The sequence below is a fragment of the Blennius ocellaris genome, assembly GCF_963422515.1.
Source record: "Blennius ocellaris genome assembly, chromosome: 8".
Taxonomy (NCBI): domain Eukaryota; kingdom Metazoa; phylum Chordata; class Actinopteri; order Blenniiformes; family Blenniidae; genus Blennius; species Blennius ocellaris.
Window position 1 is genome coordinate 7,516,019 of NC_137657.1, and position 21,383 is coordinate 7,537,401.

At 39.8% G+C, this 21,383-nt stretch overlaps 3 protein-coding genes across 3 annotated transcripts in view; 2 read left to right on the forward strand and 1 right to left on the reverse strand.

The window, feature by feature from the left end:
* The first annotated feature begins 1,544 nt into the window (after positions 1-1,544).
* On the forward strand, positions 1,545-11,107 carry tmem106ba (transmembrane protein 106Ba). Its single transcript, XM_080501181.1, has 8 exons — positions 1,545-1,634; positions 3,284-3,479; positions 4,542-4,605; positions 4,691-4,850; positions 6,976-7,116; positions 8,153-8,202; positions 8,292-8,345; positions 9,363-11,107. The coding sequence occupies exons 2-8, from the start codon at positions 3,296-3,298 to the stop codon at positions 9,481-9,483; spliced, it is 774 nt and encodes a 257-aa protein (XP_080357307.1). The 5' UTR covers positions 1,545-1,634; positions 3,284-3,295; the 3' UTR covers positions 9,484-11,107.
* A 3,397-nt stretch (positions 11,108-14,504) lies between these two features.
* Positions 14,505-17,635, forward strand: seraf (Schwann cell-specific EGF-like repeat autocrine factor). The gene is made up of 5 exons (XM_080500415.1): positions 14,505-14,778; positions 15,252-15,347; positions 16,121-16,225; positions 17,186-17,281; positions 17,394-17,635. Exons 1-5 carry the CDS (start codon positions 14,556-14,558, stop codon positions 17,504-17,506), a joined length of 633 nt encoding a protein of 210 aa, XP_080356541.1. The 5' UTR covers positions 14,505-14,555; the 3' UTR covers positions 17,507-17,635.
* A 334-nt stretch (positions 17,636-17,969) lies between these two features.
* The window catches only part of vwde (von Willebrand factor D and EGF domains), a 28,014-nt gene continuing 24,600 nt past the window's right edge, over positions 17,970-21,383 (reverse strand). The window contains exons 27-31 of the mRNA XM_080500414.1: positions 20,914-21,009; positions 20,644-20,739; positions 19,707-19,802; positions 19,237-19,334; positions 17,970-18,274 (exon numbers count right to left, since the gene is read on the reverse strand). Coding sequence (XP_080356540.1) covers positions 18,260-18,274; positions 19,237-19,334; positions 19,707-19,802; positions 20,644-20,739; positions 20,914-21,009 — 401 coding nt within the window. The 3' untranslated portion in view covers positions 17,970-18,259. The remainder of the gene's footprint in view (positions 18,275-19,236; positions 19,335-19,706; positions 19,803-20,643; positions 20,740-20,913; positions 21,010-21,383) is intronic.

Consider the following 21,383-nt stretch of genomic DNA (forward strand, 5'->3'; position numbering starts at 1 on the left):
GACCAAGTTGCCTTCTGTTTTACTCCACATACTGCAACAACCCCCCCCCTCCCCCGACAGAATGGACGCTTTGTGCAACAGAGTTTATATTTGCATGGCTTTTCCACAGAGATGAATGACGACCACAGAATGCACTGAAGCCACAATTTGAAACAAAGACAAGTTTTTAACCCTGTGAATGCACCACAGAGTGCACATTGTACCTTACAGATAAGTTATAGATCCATAGCGTGCACAGTTTTCTTTCAAAGTACAAACAACGGATACAGTATTGCATATTTTGCCCATTGTGCAAACCACATGCTTCACCACATGTTGCACATTTTGCTCTGTAGTTTATATTTCTAATGTTTTGCCCCTCAAATGACTCACAGAATACATATTTTACTATGAAAACTATATGTAGCATGTTTTCTTCCTGCTTAGTTAATATCATATACACATTTTGACTCATAATGTGATATCAGCATCTGAACAATATTCTTCTAATATTATTCTTCTAGTGTGCATGTTATAGTTTATATATTGAATGTTTTGCCCATTCATTTACAAACTGCCCCACAGACCACGAGTTCTGCCCCATAGAGTGCATGAGTTGCATATTTTGCATGTTTCAGCCCACTTAGGTTTGCGTCATGTTCACGTTGTGCCCACCAGAGGGCGTGCTCTCCCACAAAGACGAGATCAGGGGTCTGCAACCTTATGACCAAATTAGCTGTTTTCACAATTTTCCAACAAATTAATATAGTCTGGAGACGCAAAACATGTACATTATCTGAAAATAATAAAAAAAAATTGTTATGCAAACAAAACGTTGGGTTGTATTCATAAAGTGCCACAGATTCATTCATTTTTTTTTAGCTCTTGTGGCCCTTTTTAGAGGTTATTTTTATGGATTTTCCCACTTTTGCTGCTTTATGCATCTTAGCTATTTTAGCAGCTTTAGCCATTTCCCAGTGGTTAGAGCAATTTCCCTTTCTGTTTTTCTACTTTTTTCCTTTTATTCTTCTTTTTTTCCTTTCCTTTTTTATTTTGTTCTATTTTTCTTTTTCCCCTTTTCCTTTATCCTATTTTCTTTTCCTTAAAAAAACCCTGTTTATCTACCCATTTTTACATGTTTTTCAGCAAAATCTTATTAGTAGTAGTAGTAGTAGTAGTAGTATCTTTTTGGCTGTTTTATTTTAATTAGCAGTCTGTTTGATAATCAGTGTGGTATGAAAATACAATTCAAATACTGTAAGCAAATTATTTATTTACAAATAGTTTCCTGAAAGCTCCACGGAGCCGCTCCAGGAGCCTCTTGTGGCTCCAGAGCTGCAGGTTGCGGACTCCACAGTGGATGTTTTGCGCCATGTGCCTTTGGAACAACCAATGCACTGCGTTTCTGGCCCACGGAGTGCATTAATAAGCGGTGCATGCTTTGCATCGCAGACAGAGTGCAGTGCAGTATAACAGTTCCATGTGCAGCAGCGGCTCCAGCGGATGAGCTCACGACCTGCGGCGCAGTGACTCCGTCCAATGAGGACGTTTGGGGGCGTTACGCCTTTTATTCTCCACCGGACCGAGAACAACAACAAACCGCGATCATCCAGCGGATGGCATTGTCAAACCGATCTAGATAAAAGACAACACAGGTAAGGCGAGTGTTCAAAGGAGGAATCGATGATGTATTGAATACATTAAAAAAAAAAAAAAAACAACGCCTTTATGCGGTGCGTAATGATACGCGTCGTCCTCTGGAATCGATTCATCTCATTCAATCTAAATAAATAACGCGTATTGATGAGACGTTCGTTTTTTGTGTCGGAGCTGGATTATTAATCTGGACTGTAAATGTGGTGTTTGTCAGTGAGATGAGCGGGTTTCTTGCAGCCGGTACGTTGTGTTCTTATCTCCGGCGGCAGCAGCAGCATGGCGGCGGCCGCTGCGTGATTATGGACGCATGAAGACGCGCAGCCAACAGGCTGATTGTGTGTGTGTGTCCGGCTTTAGTTTGGCCTTATGCAACCCGCAATCCTATAATTACCTGCGCTTCTTTCACATGGAAGCTGTTCACTGTGTTTTCGACGCACTGGAGGCTCGAAGCCTGTCTGGACACAACGACCTGCTCCACTTATATGTCAGCCATGTGACAGAAAGAAGAAAAAAACGTTTTCTCTCACCAATACTCAACATCCACTGGCTAAATAATATATCCGTTCATGTCAGGCGTAAATATTGCCCTGTATTGTTATATATGCGAACGTTTTGCAAATATAGTTGTTTATTTCCAGCAATATACGCTGTTATGAAAAAACTAAACATTTGGCTCATATCTGTGTTCATTTATGCAATTTTCCTTAATATGTATCTTCTTTATAACAAATTAAATGCAAAAAGTCATTTCAGATGTAAGGTTTACAGCAAATATGGACATACTGCTTTTTATTTTCCCCATTCGATTGAAGAAAAACCAGCTTCTATTGAATGTGATGAACTAAAACAACAAGCAATTCATTGTTTATACCTGCTTCGAGACGCCCCTAGATATTTAATGCCATATCTACAGGTAAATAGACATTTACACAGTACAGCGGAACGCTTACTTTTGTGGTCTCTCAACTTATAATTGAGTAAAAGATGGAAAAAAAGGGGTTGGCAGAGTATGTGCGGGTAAATACGTTTACAAAGAACATAGATAAATAAGGACAACGGACATTACAAAGCAAAACAGCAACACGAGGTGGTGAAAATATGTCTGGCAGTATGAACGACTTCACTTATCAGCCATGTAACAGACCATTTGATCTCAAGCGCAAATGTAAGTTTTGCTTTTTGTTCACACCGTTTGGATCTTTTTTCCTATTGCAAAACAATTCAAACCAACTATAGACTGTAGAAATAATACTGCAGATCCACTGGTTAACTTAGTGAGCTGATACTTTCATGCATCAACAATCCTTCTTAAGGAAACATTTTGCAAAGTATAGGTGCTTGTTTTCAACAGTTGACACCAGATGTGATGATAAAACGTGCAAGTTCCAAGGTTATTGGAAGATTATCGTATATTTTAGTGTTTAATTGGACCATTTGTCTTTATGTTTCTGCTCTATAGGGAAGTAAATGGAAAATATATTTAAGAATCCCAATGTAATGTAAGATGAGATGTTCGTGGAAGAAAAAGGCGTGTCATTATTAGTTAATAACATCTGTTTGTCGGTGATAAAACATTGTTGCATAAGTTAAAACGTTCCCTGCAGGTGATTCCCCCTCTCACCCCCCTGCTCTCCTGCTCTCTGCTCAGACCGCCGCAGCCATGGGGAAGTCTCAGTCTCACCTGGAGAAGCACAAGGGCGAGAGCCAGGACAACCTGACGGCCGAGGGCCAGACGGACGAGGACGGGAAGCACGGGGACGTGTCTCAGTTCCCCTACGTGGAGTTCACCGGGCGGGACAGCGTCACCTGCCCCACGTGTCAGGGAACCGGGAGGATCCCGCGAGGTAAAACGACAACAAAAAACAAAAACATTGCGGTGCGGAGAGGCCGATGTGTAACATGCTGGAGAACATGCGGCGTTTTCCAAAAGTTGCGCACCGTTGTTTTGTCAACAAGACGCCAAGAACGCAATGAAAGTCTCACCAAGTTTGGGAGAATTTCAGTTTTCCTGTATTTTGTAAATGAAAGAAGAAGAAAAAACGTCAATCAGATCCATTTGGAGGAGGCAACGTTTTAAAAACAACTTTTTAGAAAGAATAACATGTAAAACAAGAAATTTTCACGATGCTCAGATCAAGACGGGAGCTGGGAAGATTGAATGAATTAGATGGTCATCACTTATTTAATCATGTTTTTGTTTTCTGTGGATTTAAATTACATAACATGCATCTTCCACATTACACAGTAAATCACACACACACACCAATGGAGGTGCTTAATCCTTAAGTCGGGAGAAATTTGGGGTTCAGTGCCTTGCTCAAGGGTTCTTCGGATTAATCTGCATAGATAGACAGACAGATAGATAGATAGATAGATAATTAAAATGTCTATTTTTACTGACAAGCATATATGCAACTTCTATAACAGTTTAACCATTTAGTTAATATAAGCAGTAAAATTAGTATAAATCAGTTGTTTCGAGGTTTTTCCTGTAAGTTTATTGAATGTTTCATGGGGGCGTACGGTTTCTGACAGGAGGAAAACGGGTCAGGGAACATCTTCCGGTGTCAACAGTAGGCCGTATTGTTTCCAATAGAGGCACACCCCAAGCCGTGTCTTAAGATGAATACCGTGTCGTTCCCAACAGATGCTGATGGGAACGACACAGTATTCATCTTAAGACAATCAGACCTTTAAGAACCTCGCGGGCCACATGAAATAAGGTGGCGGACCTCCAGTGTGACACACGTGCTTTAAGATAATCGAGACACGACGAGGCGGATAAAACGATTCTATCGCCGCACGTCATCCTTCCGCGCTGCAAAAACGTACCACGCCGTCCCGTGTTTGCCGCAGCAGAACCGCGACACACAGCAACTCCCCCCCCCCTCTCCGTCCCTCCACAGGCCAAGAGAACCAGCTGGTGGCTCTGATCCCGTACAGCGACCAGCGGCTGCGGCCCAGCAGGACGTGAGTCTGCAGAGCGACTGTGACCAAACCCCTCCGTCCGGCCGTGGTCTTCTGGGCCCTCACCTCTCCTGTGCTCCGCTCGCAGGAAGCTGTACGTCACCATATCGGTGGCTCTGTGCCTGCTGCTGTCCGGCCTGGCCGTCTTCTTCCTGTTTCCCCGCTCCATCGACGTTTCCTACGTGGGAGTGAAGTCCGCCTACGTCTCCTACGACGAGAGCAAGCGCATCGTCTATCTCAACATCACGGTGAGATTCCGCAGACGTAGATCTCTTCATTTATTAGAGGGGATCACCTGAAGCTGCCACGACTTTAAAGTCTGCGGGGGACAAAGGGAAAAGGAGGATTCGGAGTTCATGCCTCCATTGTTCAGGACAACTTCCCCCTCCAGCCGCCCTCTCCTCATGCGTTTACACACACACACACACACACACACACATATATAAGTGTGTGTGTGTGTGTGTGTGTGTGTTTCATGGACATGATTTTAGGTAGCGAGCCGTCCAGCCGTCACTTGGACGGTCAATTTTTAGGAAAAGACGGGTGAAAAAAAAGTGAAAAAAGTAGCGGCTTGTAGTCTAGAAATTACGGTAACTTCCTGTCTGTGGTCATAAACTTCTGGCTCATGAGTTTTCAAAGAGATTAAACCACATTGTTGTCTGTACTGCCATATTAAAGGTGTCAAACATGCAGCCCATGGGCCAAAACCAGAGGCTCCAATTCAGCCAAACCATCAAGCAACTTTTAAAGAAAACATTGATTTTTTTTTAAAGAAAATTACCTCAGTAGCAGAAGAACCCCTGAAGCCCGAGCCGAGATGCTGCCATTAAAAAAATAGCAAACGTGTATTAGCTTCAAAGGCGAGTTTGTAAAAATACCCATAATGCAACAGTTCCAGCAGAAGTTTTCTGGACATTTCAGTTTGTTTTAGTTTTTATATTTTGCAGCAGGTTTCATTGAAATTGGGCTCATGTTGAGAATGTGGTCATATTCAGTCGTAATTGTTTGGTTTCGTGAAAAATATCGACATTTTAATCACGTATACTCTTCGCCACAACAAAGAAAAATCTTTAAAGTGTAGATTTAAAGGTTATTATGGCACTACTTTACCATTCTGGCACTTTCAAGATGAAATTGGGGTTTTCGTTGAACACATTTAAATAAAATGTGTTCGACTCCCCTGACTTAATGTTTTTCATTGAAATAGATAAGCGACCACATTTCCTGAGCAAGATTCAAATGAACTTCCTTTTCTAGTTCAATGTGAATCTATTAATATGCATTTATTTTTAAGAAGAAGCTTCCAGCTTTTTGTCCGAGACGCGTAGAAGTTCAGTATTTGCCTGTTTCATAGTGACTGGTAGTTGTGGACCTGTGACCTCGGTGTGCACAGTTTGTTTGCTTGAAATGCGATAACGCAGCAGATGAGATTAGCGTGTTTACAGCTCTAGTCTGTTACCCTCCAATGTTCCCACAGAAGTGAAGCCAAACCGCTTTTCAAGAGGAGCATTTAAGCTGCCCTTAACATGCCTTTAAAAAAAATTGAGCGGGTTTTTTTTTTTTTATCATTCACACCATCTGCATTTACACTTGCAATACATGCCACTGAGTAGAGTAAATATGTGACATTTGAAAGAATAGTTCATAATTTTATCTTCTACTCTGTTCTTTTTCATCTGAATTCCTTAAAAATGTGTCGCACTCTGCAGGCCCCTCTATAGTAAATAAACATTTGTATCTGTTTTTGTAAGGACAAATTTTAATCTGGTTAAAAATGGCAACAAAAGTTTTTTTATTAATTGCTCAAAAAATGTCCTGAAAGCATAAAACTGTTGGAATAGAAAGAAAAACTGCCATAATATCTAAAAAAAAAAAAAAAATTATGAGCGAGCAGGTGAAATGAATAAAACCACAAAAATAGCCAATAACAGCTAAACTATGTCTAACGTCTAAAATTACTTGAAAAACAAAAATCTAAATTATTTTTAATTGGCAAGAATGGTAAAAGCAAATGCAAATTTAATGAAATGTCAACCACTCTTGTAAAAGACAAAATAGTTTTAGTACATATTGCTAAACGGGTATAAACTGTTAACCTCATTTTTAAGGTTAAACATGTTTAATACAAACTTAATTTGGCGGAAAGTAGGAAAAAACGTTTCATGGCGTATTGCTCTCTGCACACGTCTGTGTGGTTTCATTGCAATAATCAAGAAACAGCGCCCTCCCATGGCCCGGCATACTAAATGCACTCCTTTTTTTTAGGCGTTTGTCACGTGGAACTCGTGTAAACTAGGTCTGAATGTGTCCAACGTTAAATTCAGGAGCTAGAAAGAGATAGACCTCCACTCAGTGTGCCGGTTTCCTCTGCAGAACACTCTGAACATCACCAATAACAACTACTACGCCATCTCAGTGACCAACATCACGGCTCAGGTGCAGTTCTCCAAGACGGTGATCGGGAAGACCAAATTCAGCAACAGCACGGTGATCATCCCTCTGGATGAACGGCAGGTACGCCTCATACACACACACACACACACACACACACACATGCACACACAGAGAAAATGCCGCAGAATGGGGCCTAAAAAAAGGAAGTGGAGTGGAACACGCAGCAGCTCAGTGCGACACTCACCCTCACGCCGACCAACTCAGGCGCATGTGAGCGATTCAGCGTCACCTCCATTGTGTTTCTGTAAATCCTCCACTTCAAAGAGCCGCTTCAGGCACGACTCGGCGGCTTCAGGCTTCATCCGTCAGGCTTCATCCGTCAAGCTTCATCCAGATGGAGCCAAATCCGACGGCGTTCGGGAGAGAACGGCGATAAATATATAATAAATATATAACACAGTATTTTGTGAACAAATTCAACGTGTTATATGTTGAAAATGGTTTCTTCCTCCAGCTTTTAGTTGTTGGAAGTTGGCATGGTGCCACACACACACACACACACACACACACACACACACACACACACACACACACACACACACACACACACACACACACACACACACACACACACACACACACACATTACCCACAAGTACACGCACAAAGACACTAAACCAACATGGACACACAATCGGTAAACAAGCACAGAACACTCCTTTACTTGCGTGCGCACACACACACACACAAACACACACACACACACACAAAATCATCATGCACACGCACTCATACACACAAACCACCTAACACATCACAAACACGCACAACATGCAAATAAAGCACAAACACCGAACCTGTTACTTTTTTATGAAGTTGATGTTTCTAACTGAAGTTGATGTTTCTAACTGAAGTTGATGTTTCTAACTGAAGTTGATGTTTCTAACTGAAGTTGATGTTTCTAACTGAAGTTGATGTTTCTAACTGAAGTTGATGTTTCTAACTGAAGTTGATGTTTCTAACTGAAGTTGATGTTTCTAACTGAAGTTGATGTTTCTAACTGAAGTTGATGTTTCTAACTGAAGTTGATGTTTCTCCACTTCAGTGCTTTTGTCTTGTTTGTGTCGTTAATTCCTCACATTTATGAATCCGGCAGATCGACTACATGGTTCCCACCACCATTGCTGATGAGATGAGTTATATGTTGTGAGTATTTCGCCACAATTTTCAGAAAGTTTGTTCATCAAGTATATTATATATTTGATCATTTTTCACCTTCCTTCCTCCTCTTGCAGCGACTACTGCACGTTGTCCACCATCAAGGTTCACAACATCGTGGTCATGATGCAGTAAGTTCAGCTGATTTAGCCTTTTGCTGACGCCATTGTGTGTTTATAGAGAGGGGGGGGGGGGGGGGTAATTTTGAGCAGATTTACATGTGAGCAGGCTGTAAAATCAGCAGAGCAAACATTTGTGCAGAGCTTCAATAGATGTGTAATCCAGTCTGGGCCGAGCCCACAAACTGAATTCTTATGAGCTTGAGGAGAAAAAAATCATTCAGTGTTTTTAATCCTGCTTAGTTTTTTTTTAACAGGCAAAAGTCGATAATATATGAACAATTAAATGAGTGAGCACTGTAGAAAATAAAGCTAAAGTAGATTAAGGTTTCTTTAAAGGGTTTCTTGATGGAATATATGTGAATAAATTGCATTATTCTTTTAACTACTTTGCTCTACGCCCACAATTAGAATTTTTTAAAAAGTGTGCAAATTAAATATCAATTTTTTGATTTAAGAAATAAATTAATTTATATACATTATATTATATTATACATATAGATTTATTTCAAAAATAAATAAATACATTTCTATACTTTTTTTGTTATTATTACAAATAGATTAATTTATTTCATAAATAAATAAATACTTTGTTATATTTTTGTTCATATTGTTGTGCATGAAGAGAATATGAGAATAATGGCTGTTATGAACAGGAGAGATAGAAATTAAATCCTTTCCTGTTTCATTTGGGAGGATTCACTCAAACATAAAATATTTTAAATTAACTGTTGAATGACGCAAAAGATCTGCAGTGTTGGATTCCCATAAAATATTCTAAATGAAAACGCAGTTTTAAGAAATGCCACATTTCCCAGACGACGACGTTAACATTTTCCCCCGTATTCAGGTTTTACCTCTTTAATTCATTTGCGTCTTGCAGCAACCAGTGTTAATGGACCCGAAATGTTTTGCCACAGTGAAAGTTCATATAATCCAGTGAGGATCCAGTGTTTCGGCAGCGTTTCCGACGGGAACTCCTCCTTCTCTCGCCTCCTTCTCTCACCTCCTTCTCTCGCCTCCTCCCAGGGTGACGGTGACGACGACGTACTTCGGCCACGCGGAGCAGGTCTCCCAGGAGATGTACCAGTACGTGGACTGCGGGGGGAACACCACCTCGCTGCACGGACACGTGCAGGTCTACCAGTAGGATGAAGAAGAAACGAGAGAGAACAGTGAATTAGTCACCGTGGCTCATCCATTTCTCCACTGCCAACCCAGCCCCCCCCCCCCACCCCACTACCCCTCACAACCCCCCCCCCCCCCCCCCCCCCGGTTCAGAATGGACTCTTCCCACCAGGTGGGCGGGTTCCTTGTTCAGCGGTTTGATCTGCAGCAGGTTTGGGTTTTGGCCTCCCGCTCTGCTGCAGACGACACGGCTCCGTTCGGGAGGAATTCCCGTCGTCTGCGGTTCGACTCGTGATGCACTTTAGCCTGATTCTTATCAACAGAGAGTTTCAAGAGCGGCGGGAGTTTTTGGTTTTGGTTTTGGTTTTTTTCCCCCATTCTGCGATACCTTTGTGAGAGAGATTTATGACTCTTTAGGAGCACGAGCACCACTCGGTAGTTTCTAACCACTTTGTTTTTCTTTATTCTCATTCCTTTGTACAGTTTTATCTTTGAATTTCATTGAACTAAAGTTTTCTTTATTGTGTAGTGCAATAGATTAATTTATGTCTTTGGGTTGTTTTTTTTTTTCTTTTCTAAGCTTGGGACTTCTCTGCTTTAAGTCTGATGATTTAAAATACATATTTAGAACTGCTGGTGAGACTTTTACATGATTATATTTTATTGAAAAATGTCAACATCTTGTGGTTTCAGAAAATAACTTTATGTGGTCCGGGGAACTTTAGGCTCGCTTTAAATGTTATGTCAAGGATTTTTTATTTGATTTTCCTCTTAAAAAGATACGATACGTAGTATTTCAGTCAATACAAGTCAAATCAATCTTAATTGGACGAAACGACTTTAATTTTGTGATATTCTGCCGGTTTTATTTACCAGATTTAGCTGATTTTTCCAGTTTGTTCTAGTCTTGCGGTTCAAGTTTTCTCCACAAGATGGTGTATTGAGTCACTCGGTGAAGCAGCAGGGGATTTAATTAACACAAACTGAAAAGACTCAATACTGCCACCTCATGTACAAAAGAGGCATGACTGAAATCTCACATTGTCCCTTGTTATTGAGATTGTTCTGATTTTGGTATTTTCATGCACTGTTTTTTTTTTTCTTCCACTTTACATCTCGAATTTATGTCATGACTTGACTCAGTTTTGTGAACAGTGATTAATATAATTTATAGTTTGGCCATTTTGGATTAATTGATATATTCTGGGTAATTTAAGTTGATGATCATGTGAGCTTGATGGACCGATCCAAAAACTTTTCCTACACTAATCATATCAGTAACTTCCTAAATTAATGGCCTGAATTCCTTTTTGAATAAAAGATTTAGTTGGTTTTATTCCAGCTTTTGAGAACTTTGGCCTTTTCAGGTAAAATAAAATGAACAAATAATGATATTTCACTCTAATAGTGTGATTTAAGTCATTTTATTTCGCCTATATCACAATACAATCTCACTTTTAAATATGAAATATGATCTCGGTTCAGTTTATTTAAAAAAAAAAAGTGATTTCTGCCTTTACTTTAGGATGTTTCTCGTTATCTTTGATCTGAAGTATTTTCCTGCTGCTTTCTAACATCTCCACAGTGTTTCTTTGTGATTCTCATGCACGACGCTCAAATAAATAAAGTCATTGTTTCAGTTGGAATCGGTTTTTTGTTGTTTTTATAGTTCTTGTAATATTCACTGTTGCACACTAGGGGGAGCCAGAGGCCGGAATGAGCGTTCAACTGCATTTGTAATTCATTTAAAGCAACGTGTGGTGATCAAAATAGGTCTATGATTTTTTTTTTTTGTGTGTGAAAAGTTTCAGTCTGGTGCGAAAAATCAGCCACATTTATGCCAACTCTTATGGAAAAGGTCATTTTCCCTCATATTGACAGATTTGACGTCATCCAAACAGTACCAGAAATGATATAGTTGAGGCTTAAAAGTAGAGATTATCTGTTTTAATAGTTATGTCATCAGATAGACATTATTTACATGCAAAAAAAAATCAGATTATTACTATTTATTATCAAATCTATATAAAATTGTCTCGTACTGTGGTTCTGTTGTGCAGTAATGCAGCAACATCACGGACGGATTTGCTTCCTCTCTAAACTGGAGCTGGAAAAGTCACATCTATGTTCCACATGTATGTTCACATCTGTTTCAGTCGTTAAAACTACTTGACTTCCGTTCTGGGATCCAGCTCAGCGGTCTGGACCAGTGCAGAGGCACGATCAGGTTTCCCTTCTTCTAGTCCAACTTACATCCTTTGTTTGGTGCCAGCAGAGTCTCGAGGAACTGAAGCGAAGCAACTTCAGTGAATATTTCAAAAAGGTTCGGATCATTAAGTACAAATAATTGGATTAAAAGTGTCTCTTTGTAATTCAATTTTAAGAAGCCTGAACATTTTCTATAAATACATGTGAGACGATCGTTTCAAAACTAATTTAGGATATTAATAAATATCTAAACATTTGTTTAATCAAATTTAAAGGGGCACTATGTGCATTTCAGTGAAGGCTCTTTTCTCCACTGGGTGGCAGTGGTGAGTTGTTTTTCGACCTGTTTTGAGTTTTGTCTCCACTTTATCTTGAGTTAGTAGCTTCACATTGGGCCCAGGTTGAGTAAACAGTGTAAATATGATCATCACATCAAGTAGAAAGTGACCTTATAAAGTAAAATAAAATAAAGTAAAATAAAAAATAAAGTTTGTCTGAGGCTTTAAAACATGTTGGTTTTAGCCGTTTTAAATTTTTTTTAAAGGATTATTCTGCTTCAGCTATTTTAGGCATCTTAGCTGTTTTCACTATTTAACCAATTATCACCGCTCTGCATTTCCTTGTGGTTGGAGAAGTTTTAGTTATAATAGCAATTTTTCCCTCCTTTTTTCTTTTTCCTTTACCCATCCATTTTTATTTTTCTGTTTTCTTAAAAAAAAAATGCCTGTACTCGCAATTTAAATAATTTTTGTTTAATATTTTTACAGTATTATTCTTATTCTTATTATTGGAGTAGTTTTAGCTATTTAATTTTTTGTTTTTAGAGGCAATTCCAACTATTCTGCCCGTTTTATTTTATTTTTCTGTTTTTAGTCATGATTAGACTTGTTTTTTAATGAACGCGCTATGCAAATCAAAATGTAAAAAAGAAAAAAAAAGATCCTGTCTCTGAAACTCACTCTAACGTCTCAGTTTGATGCTTCAGACAACATCCAAAATCTAAAGCATTGACTGATTTCATGTCTTTGTTCACTGATACACTAATGAAGCTTCACAAAATAATAATAATTTAAAAAAAATTTTGTCTAAAAAGTTTCGGAACTTTTTTGCAGAAAAACCTGCAGGAATTAATGCGAGTGGAATCATATGGAAAGTGAATTTCCTGTTTGGACTTGAGAGGTGAAACGTATCTGCTGCAGATTGGGATGTGTTATTGTCGTTACTGCAGCCTCCCCTCACCCCACACTTCATATAGGCCTGCCTGCCTGAGAGGAAATGGATTTAACATGTGTTCTACATGAACTTGCAGCTCACAGCAGGTCAAGCTGAACATTGAACTGGATAAATAGCTAAACTTTCTGCTCATGTGTACTAAATTTGAGCTCTGATTTTAAAAAAATAAATAAAAAAAAGTGACAAAACCTTACTTGAATTATGAATGTCCCGTATAAAGTTCAGTGGAAGTACAATTAGAAAAACTTTAAATTAAATTGTGAAATAAGCAGATTATTTTTAGCAGTTTGACTCGAGACCAACTGTTGGCACTTCAGATATATCTCCCACTACAACCTCTGATTTATGTTTATGTTTAGTTTTCAGAAAAATCATAGATTTTCAACAGCAGCTTCACGTTTTCTTTTTTCCCTCTTAAAATAAATTTTTTTTGTCCTGCTTTGTTTGTTATTAGGAAGAAAAAAAAGGTATGAAACTGGAATCTAATTGAAGTGAAAAAACATGTTTGTCTCAAAGTTGTACATAATAAATAAACCTGCAAACAAACAGGAATTCTTCAACACAGTTTCAAATCAACCTTTATCACAAACTCAAGCTGAGATGATTTATTTACAAAACCATGGAATATAGCGATTTGAATGTTGCCAATTGATTGCTGATTTACACCTCCTTTCATACACACATGCGTATTTTGGATTTATCTTGGTGTTTAGAAGCAAAATGGGTTTGTGTGTGTGTGTGTGTGTGTGTGTGTGTGTGTGTGTGTGTGTAGTGCTTTGCACTCTCACCTGGTATCGAGAAGGTCAAGGGGTCAAACTGGGGCCACGGCTCCTCTGTGTATCTTCCATGTTTGCCTTCAGCTTCCTCCCACAGTCCAAAGCCATACATCTGCAAATACTTTAATCCTGCAAAATACTGACAACCTGTCCAGGAAGTACACTGCTTTCACACATAGTTCGCTGGGATAAACTGCAGCATCTTTCATTTCAACTTCTTTTTTGGTAAATTAAGTTAAGTCTAATGCGTAAACCTGCTCTGGGAATTTACCACCCTGCAAACATTTAAATATTTTATTTTTTTCAGTTTCTCAGCATGACATCAAGGTGCAGGTATTTTACTAAGATCATCATGGCAACACCTGCTGACGTCAATGCCGGAAGTGATGCTACTTTTTTTTTATATATATATATATATATATATAGTTTATTAATAGCTATAATTACTGAATGCATTTCAAAAGTACAACACAATCATTCGTACGTATAAGTAAATCGGGGATTTTATTCACATTGTTTAATAATATGTAGAAAGCTGCAGCAAAGTGCGTTCGCTTCGCTCGTTGCTTCCAAGACTGTGTGAAAGTGTGTGAAATGTGTGAAAGTCGAGTATTTTATTTTAATCAAAATACCAAAAAACTGTTGGTTTTGTTGTGTTTTAGTTACATGTTTTCGTTGCTCGGTAGTGTCTGTAGTGCCGAACATCCATTTGAGCTCCTCCGCCCCGCAGCCCCCGCCCCGCCCGCTGCCCCGGTGGATGCCTCCCAAGCGCGCAGCGACTGGGGCGTCGCGGAGACTTTCTCCTCATCCCTCCGTGCGTCGCGCCGCTTCTCTCTAAACCTCCCGGTCAAAACGTGAAAACCTCGACCGGAACAACATGTCGTTCTCGGGTCCGGGCTCCGCGGTTCTGCTGCTCGCCGCCCTGGCGGTGCTGCTCGGCGTCAGCTCCGCCGGTTCGGACGCGCCGCGCGGCGTCGCGCTCGGGTTCGTTTTCGACCCCAAAGCGACGTGCGAACCTCCGTGCGAACACGCCGGGATCTGCATCCGCAACAACACGTGCTTCTGCTCCAGAGGCTACGAAGGGGAGACCTGCAAGTACGGTCAGTTTCACTTTACTTTAATTGGAATTAAATGGAGGCTTGGTTACATCTGGAATCATCAGAAGGCTGAGACCTTTTAAAACAACTAAAATATATAATACGTGATTAAAAAAAATATCTGTGTATTGCTTCTTCTTTTCAAGAAAAATGAATTTACATGCTTAAAGTGCACGATTGTTAAATATTATTGATAGGAGGCATGTTATATTAAACAACGCGCATTAATCACTCATGAAGAAGATCATGAGTTTCTTCATCCTTCTTGGTATCAAGACAACATCATTAATATAAATAAAAACATTGAAACAAACATGTGAACTGTTAACATTAACAATGTATAGCATTTCGTTGAATTGTTGGGATTTTGGCTGTGAACACAAGTGTATTTTGCTTTTGTTCAATAAACTGATTCTTCTTTTCAATTTTTGTGCAACTAGCAACTTTAAATAATCAGAAATTGCACGATCTTGCAGCCAACTGTTACCCCAAATGTAAAAATGGAGGAGTGTGCCTCCGCCCTGGAAAGTGCAGATGTCGACCTGGATATGGAGGAAGATACTGTCACAAAGGTGAGCGGGTTTATTTGAGGGGGAGTGAGAAACAGTTTCCTGCTGGAGATGTATTGTTTTTCCAGACCAGTTGGTGCTGCTGCAGGTCCAAATTATACTGTAACTGTATTGTCCTACTTTCTTTGCATTCAATGATGAAGTTTCATGCAACTGTCGTGTTGAGATTTTTCGGTCCTCTCAGTAATCTGATTAAAAACTGTCATGTAAACAATCTGATCAGATTGGGCTCATGTATGTAAAGGACGTGTGCATGAATGTATGTGCAAAGCATCACGGGATTGATCTACTGGCTGAATCAAAGCAATCCCATAATGAACTAATTTATTTTAATCAACTCAATAATGTAAATATAATGTATAATGTAATATATATATAATATATAATGTAATATATAAAGTAATAACTTTATTTGTTTATTTGGTTTTTGTTACAAGGCTATAACTTGTAAATTTTTTGGTATAATTTTTTTACATTAACACAAATATTCTCTATTAGAAAGTTATATTACATTCGAAATAGTCAAAAAGTCATTTTCTTAAGAATTTAATCAGTGACTCACTGAAAATCTATCATCTCTCACTCACTGCACCACCTGGTGGAACAAAGTGGTATTACAAAGTGATAAGCACACCCAAGCATTTGTTCCCTCACCATTTGCTCAGTACTTTGGTTCCTACTCAAGGGGTTTTTGGTTTTTTTTGCTTTTCCACTCAGCTTGAAACTCGTGTCGGCGGGTAAAGTGTCTCTGGTTCTCTCTGGTTTCTCTTTGGCAGTGACGTGTGAGGGGGGCTGCTGGAACGGAGGCGAGTGCACCGCCGTCAACGGAGTGGCCAAGTGCATCTGCCCCTCCAGCTGGGCCGGATCGAAGTGCCAGGAGGGTGCGTTCACAACCCGACCCGTCACTTGTCAATCTCACTTAGCTAGAAAATCATATGGAAGATGAAGAACTATGGTGGGGAATTATTTGTCAATCTGGGCTTGAAAAGTTGCGTCCCACCCCCTTTTTAGCACAATTTCCCTTTTTTAACAAAAGCTTGCCGTCTTAGCTGCAATTAGCAGCTGTAAATATGGAAAAATCCAGCAGCCTGCATCATCTGTCCATAAAGAACTAATGGTGCGCTCAAGAGTAACTGGGGGATCGAAAAGTTGTTGTTTGTGTCTGTAAAATAAGTAAAAACACTGTCAAAGTAGGAACTTCCCTTCAGGAAAAAAGGTATTTAGATGTACTTGAATGCACCCAACACAACACTTGTGCATCTACATAATAGAGTTTTCTCAGGATGTACTTTATAACCAACCAACCTCATCACATCTTTAAAAAAAAGAAAAAAAGATAAAGAGTAGAGTTCCCATATATGCGTTGATAATATTGGCTTCACAAGTCACATTTTTGTTTAGCAGGTGCATCTTAAAATAAAAGATTGGAAAGTTAAATGTTTTCACAATTCAAACAGGAATATATCCATATCATTTTGATTGATTAAAATAAGCTTTTTTTTGGTTTAATTCTGCTTTTTAAGTCCTGGAAATCAAAACCACAGTCTCTAAAATGGAGAATATTCCACAATATCTTTTATTTTTCTCTTATTTATTTAACCAAAGTGAAAAACACAACACATAATTTATTTTTTTTAATATTTGGAAGTTTCTGCTTTGTTTGAAATAAATGACTCAATTATTACATTTTCAATAAGATTTGAAAAGCTGACATTATTGCACGTTTAGTCAATATTGTGCCGTTATTAAGTTATTACCTACAAAGTAAGGGTCTAACAAACAGAAATATTCGATAGTTTCTAGTTCATGTCTGATTGGCTGCAACCCCCCCCCCCTTGCAGCGATTTGCCCCCAAGGCTGCAGGAACGGCGGCGTCTGCGTGGCCCCGGGGATCTGCAGCTGTCCGGAGGGCTGGCTGGGCGGCGCCTGCCACACCGGTCAGTTCCACGGGACTTTTCATACGCCGTCCATTGTTGTCTTGTTAAATGCTTCGTTTTGAAAGAGAACAAAACATTTTGTTTGTTTCCCCGGGTGTGTCTCGCGCTGCAGCGGTGTGCTCGCAGCCCTGCCTCAACGGGGGGAAGTGCATTTCGCCCGGCAAATGCCGCTGCCGCCCGCCGTTCTCCGGACCGCGCTGCGAGGAGAGGATGAAGTCCCACTAGCGTGTGAAGCAGCCCGAGTCGAGCTTCAGGAGCTTAACGTATTCTTTCTTTTTTTTCTTTTAAAGCATTGAATTTAAAATGTAGCATTTGACTGTAAATCGTGTCAATAAATTAAAAAAAAAGGCTGAACTGTGTGTTTTGAAAGCTCATTTAACAAAGCAAAACAAAGAAAAAGCTTAATCGTCTTTATTTTATTCCACAAATAATTGTACCACAATGTAATAATCGAAATAATTGTATTTCGTTCCTCTGAATGAACCGCAGGCAGTCGCTGCTTTGACCAAACCTGCATTCACTTCATATGGATTAGTTATAAATTATATTAATAGCAAATTACACAATGCTATTTCTTTACTCTACAACATGTTCCTGTTTAATGGCTTCAGTATAAATCTGATCTGCACACGCGCTATATTTGTAAAGAAAGAAACTGCAGTTTGAAGTACGGGAGCCGATACCGCCGTCGGTTTATCCTTAATGTGAAGATAAAAGAAGAATAAAGTAGAATAATGTTCAGGAACACTCTGAGGTAGTGAGAGATAAACAAAAAATAAATGTGCAAAAACATCCCGTCCCTCTGCAAGCATTCAGATGCACGCACACGCACACACACACACACACACACACACACACACACACACACACACACACACACACACACACACACACACACACACACACACACACACACACACACACACACACAACAACCTGCTTTGTGCATTTTGTTCGTCCCGTTACGTCTGATCCCCATCATGCTTGAGACGCCTGTCGAGTCCAGAAAGAAAATCATTAATGAATAACCAGGATTCATCTGTTCACAACACAAACACATAAATATTGAAGAGCGTTCAAACACATCGGGATCAAGTTTACGTGTAATTCACACCAGGTAGTTTTCTCAGAAAGAGAAGCTGGTCTTTATTTAAAGACGCTAACGTGGACGCATGCTAATTGCTAATTGCTATTTCCAATGTGAAGTCGGGAGCGACGAGGCAGACCTCCAGTAAACAGGAGTTTGGAGAAATAGTGGCTCATTAAGTTCAGCTGACGCTAAAGATAAGATAAGATAAGCCTTATCTTATCTTAAGTCTAAAGACAGACAATGATAGTTTTGGAATGCACCGATACCACTATGGAGTATTTAGTCTGATACTGCACAGAGTACTCACATTACATTCACATTACATCTTAAACGTGACTTCTATCAGACCCCACAGTTTCTGTTGACAGAAGTCAATATGGACGCCACGCCGGCCAGCACCAGGGTTGCCAGATGTGACTCACTGTTTCCAGCCCAAACAAGGTAAAAAAAAAACACCACACACCTCGATTAAAAACCAGCCCAAATCTCAGCCTGTGTAGAAATCCTGTTAAAACCGTAAAACTGTTATATGTGTAATAATGAACACGCCATAAACCCACAAATGCATGACATAAAAAAGAAGTTGAAAGGTAAGAGAATTTTGGCTCCCCAATTGGGGGATACCCGCCACATCTGGCAACCCTGGTCAGCCCAGGATTCATTTTCAAGTAGTTGTTAAATACGAGACGACAGAATGTCGACGGCATGACGAGGGAAAGAAGGAGAAAGAGGAAAAAAAAGGTTCCTCCAGCAGTCAAGCATTTAAATTGATAATATTACATTTACAGTTTAGACTCGTCATAAATCCAGTGCTTGTACCGAGCAGATGCCAGAAGACACGCAGCCCAGTTGTTCTTCTCCGTACCTTTATTGCGCAGGTGAGGCCCTTGTAGCCTCTCCGGCAGTGGCAGTAGTCGGGCAAAACGCAGCGTCCGCCGTTCAGACAGCGCCGTTTACACACCGCTGCACACAAAAGACACAAATTTTTAAAAATCACAGTTTTTTTTATTATCGTAATTTCCAAACTATAAGCCGCTACTTTTTTCCCCACACGCTTTGAACCCCGCGGTCGAAACAATGCTGCGGCTAGCTTATGGGTTTTTAACCAGCTTCATGCCGCCACACGGGCGATGTGTTCAGGTGCATCACGTAACTCCGAACTTTCGTTTTCTTTTTAAATTTAGTGGGTCCGGCTTCTATTCATGTGCGCTCATTAGTCCAGAAATTACGGTAGTTTTTCTTTATTTTTTTGACGGCGTAATCCTGTAATCAATCATAGAAGAATCTAAATCTGGTTGGTTGATTTTAAGCATTAAAAGGGAGTTAAAAGCTCACGTGTCTGGCAGTGAAGGCCCTCCCAGCCCGGCGGGCAGTGGCAGGTGTCCGGTCCCACACACTCGCCCTCGTTCCTGCACTTCTGCAGACACACGGCTGAAACACAGCAGACGAGGAGGGACGGAGACGTTTGATTTGTAACAAATAAATCACAAACAAATGAAAATCCAACACAGACTTAGAATAATTACCCTCTCAGTGACTCAAATGTGCTTCCTGGCACCTTTAGCTAAATATAAATCTTCCAAATCATCACGTTTCAAACCCATATTTGTGTTTTGCAAAATCACATTGCGCGTCTTTATACTCGACAGGGAAAGTGACCTGACAGTTACTTTCTCATCCCTTCATCTTGCTTCCAAAGATTAATTTGTAATCTAGTAAAAATAAAATATTCAATAGGTATAATGCATCTCCTCCTCTGTTGCTTTTAATCTGAAATTGTTCACAAAAAACTTAAGCAAGTTACTGTATGGCCATTTTGAGATACTATATTTAATTAAAAAAACATTTGTCATATATTGTGTGGTATAAAATTGGTGTCTGAATGTTTTTAAGAAACCAGTAAGAAAAAAAATCCATTTCAATACATTTTCTGAGCTAGAAATGGTTCAAATATGTGTAATTTTGATCAATTTAATGTTTGTATTACCTATGAGTGACATATTGTGTATCTATTAGTACATATTTACTTTATTGGCTTTAAAGATGTTGAAATATCAAGTGAAATATCAAGTGTTTTATTCTTTTAATTCGCATCCTATAAAGAAACTGTCAGCAGTATTACAACATGATGCTTTTCAATGCTGCAGCCTTTTTATTGAAACAAACCAAGTTTTTTCTTCCTAATTCAGCTTGAAGAAAAAAAAAAAAACAATTTAGCAAGGTTTTTTTGGGTGGTTTTTCCACACGTGTGATTAAAGCGTGGATCACTCACGGATGTTGCACCTCTTCCCCCTCCACCCCGAGGCGCAGGAACACGTGTTGGGACCCACACACTTCCCTCTGTTCATGCACATTGGCTCACACACACCTGGAACACACACACACACACACACACACACACACACACACACACACACACACACACACACACACACACACACACACACACACACACACACACACACACACACACACACACACTGATAAGACATCCAGCGGCAGCCGTGTCCTTAAGAGTCCGTTAAATCGGTAAGCGTCTCACTCTTCTGGCATCGTTTCCCGGTGTAGCCCTCGGGACAGGAGCACACGTTGTTTCTCCTGCACTGACCTCCGTTTTTGCACGGCGGGTTGCAGACGGCTGAAACGCAGAGGGAGGAAACCCAGAGGATGTAACTGCTTGTTGAAATCTTTTAATAGCTGCAAAAGCTGGACGTGATATAAAATAGATCTAAATTATACCTTTTTAGAGACACTTCATGAATAATCTCAGTTTTTGTTTGTATTGAAAAGCTTTTTTAGAGTTTTTTTTCTTCTTCATTGTATATAATTGTGTTTTTAAAGCTTTGCGGAAAATTTTGAAAGCGTCTCTTCTGGTTATGAAGATTTCAGGGCCGGTGTCGATAATAAATGCACTTCTACGCAGTGTTAGCTATTCCATCGTGCAATAAGAGTGGTGACTTAAATTAAACACCCAACCACTTCGGACCGTTAATTTAGCAATAGTTTGCTCGG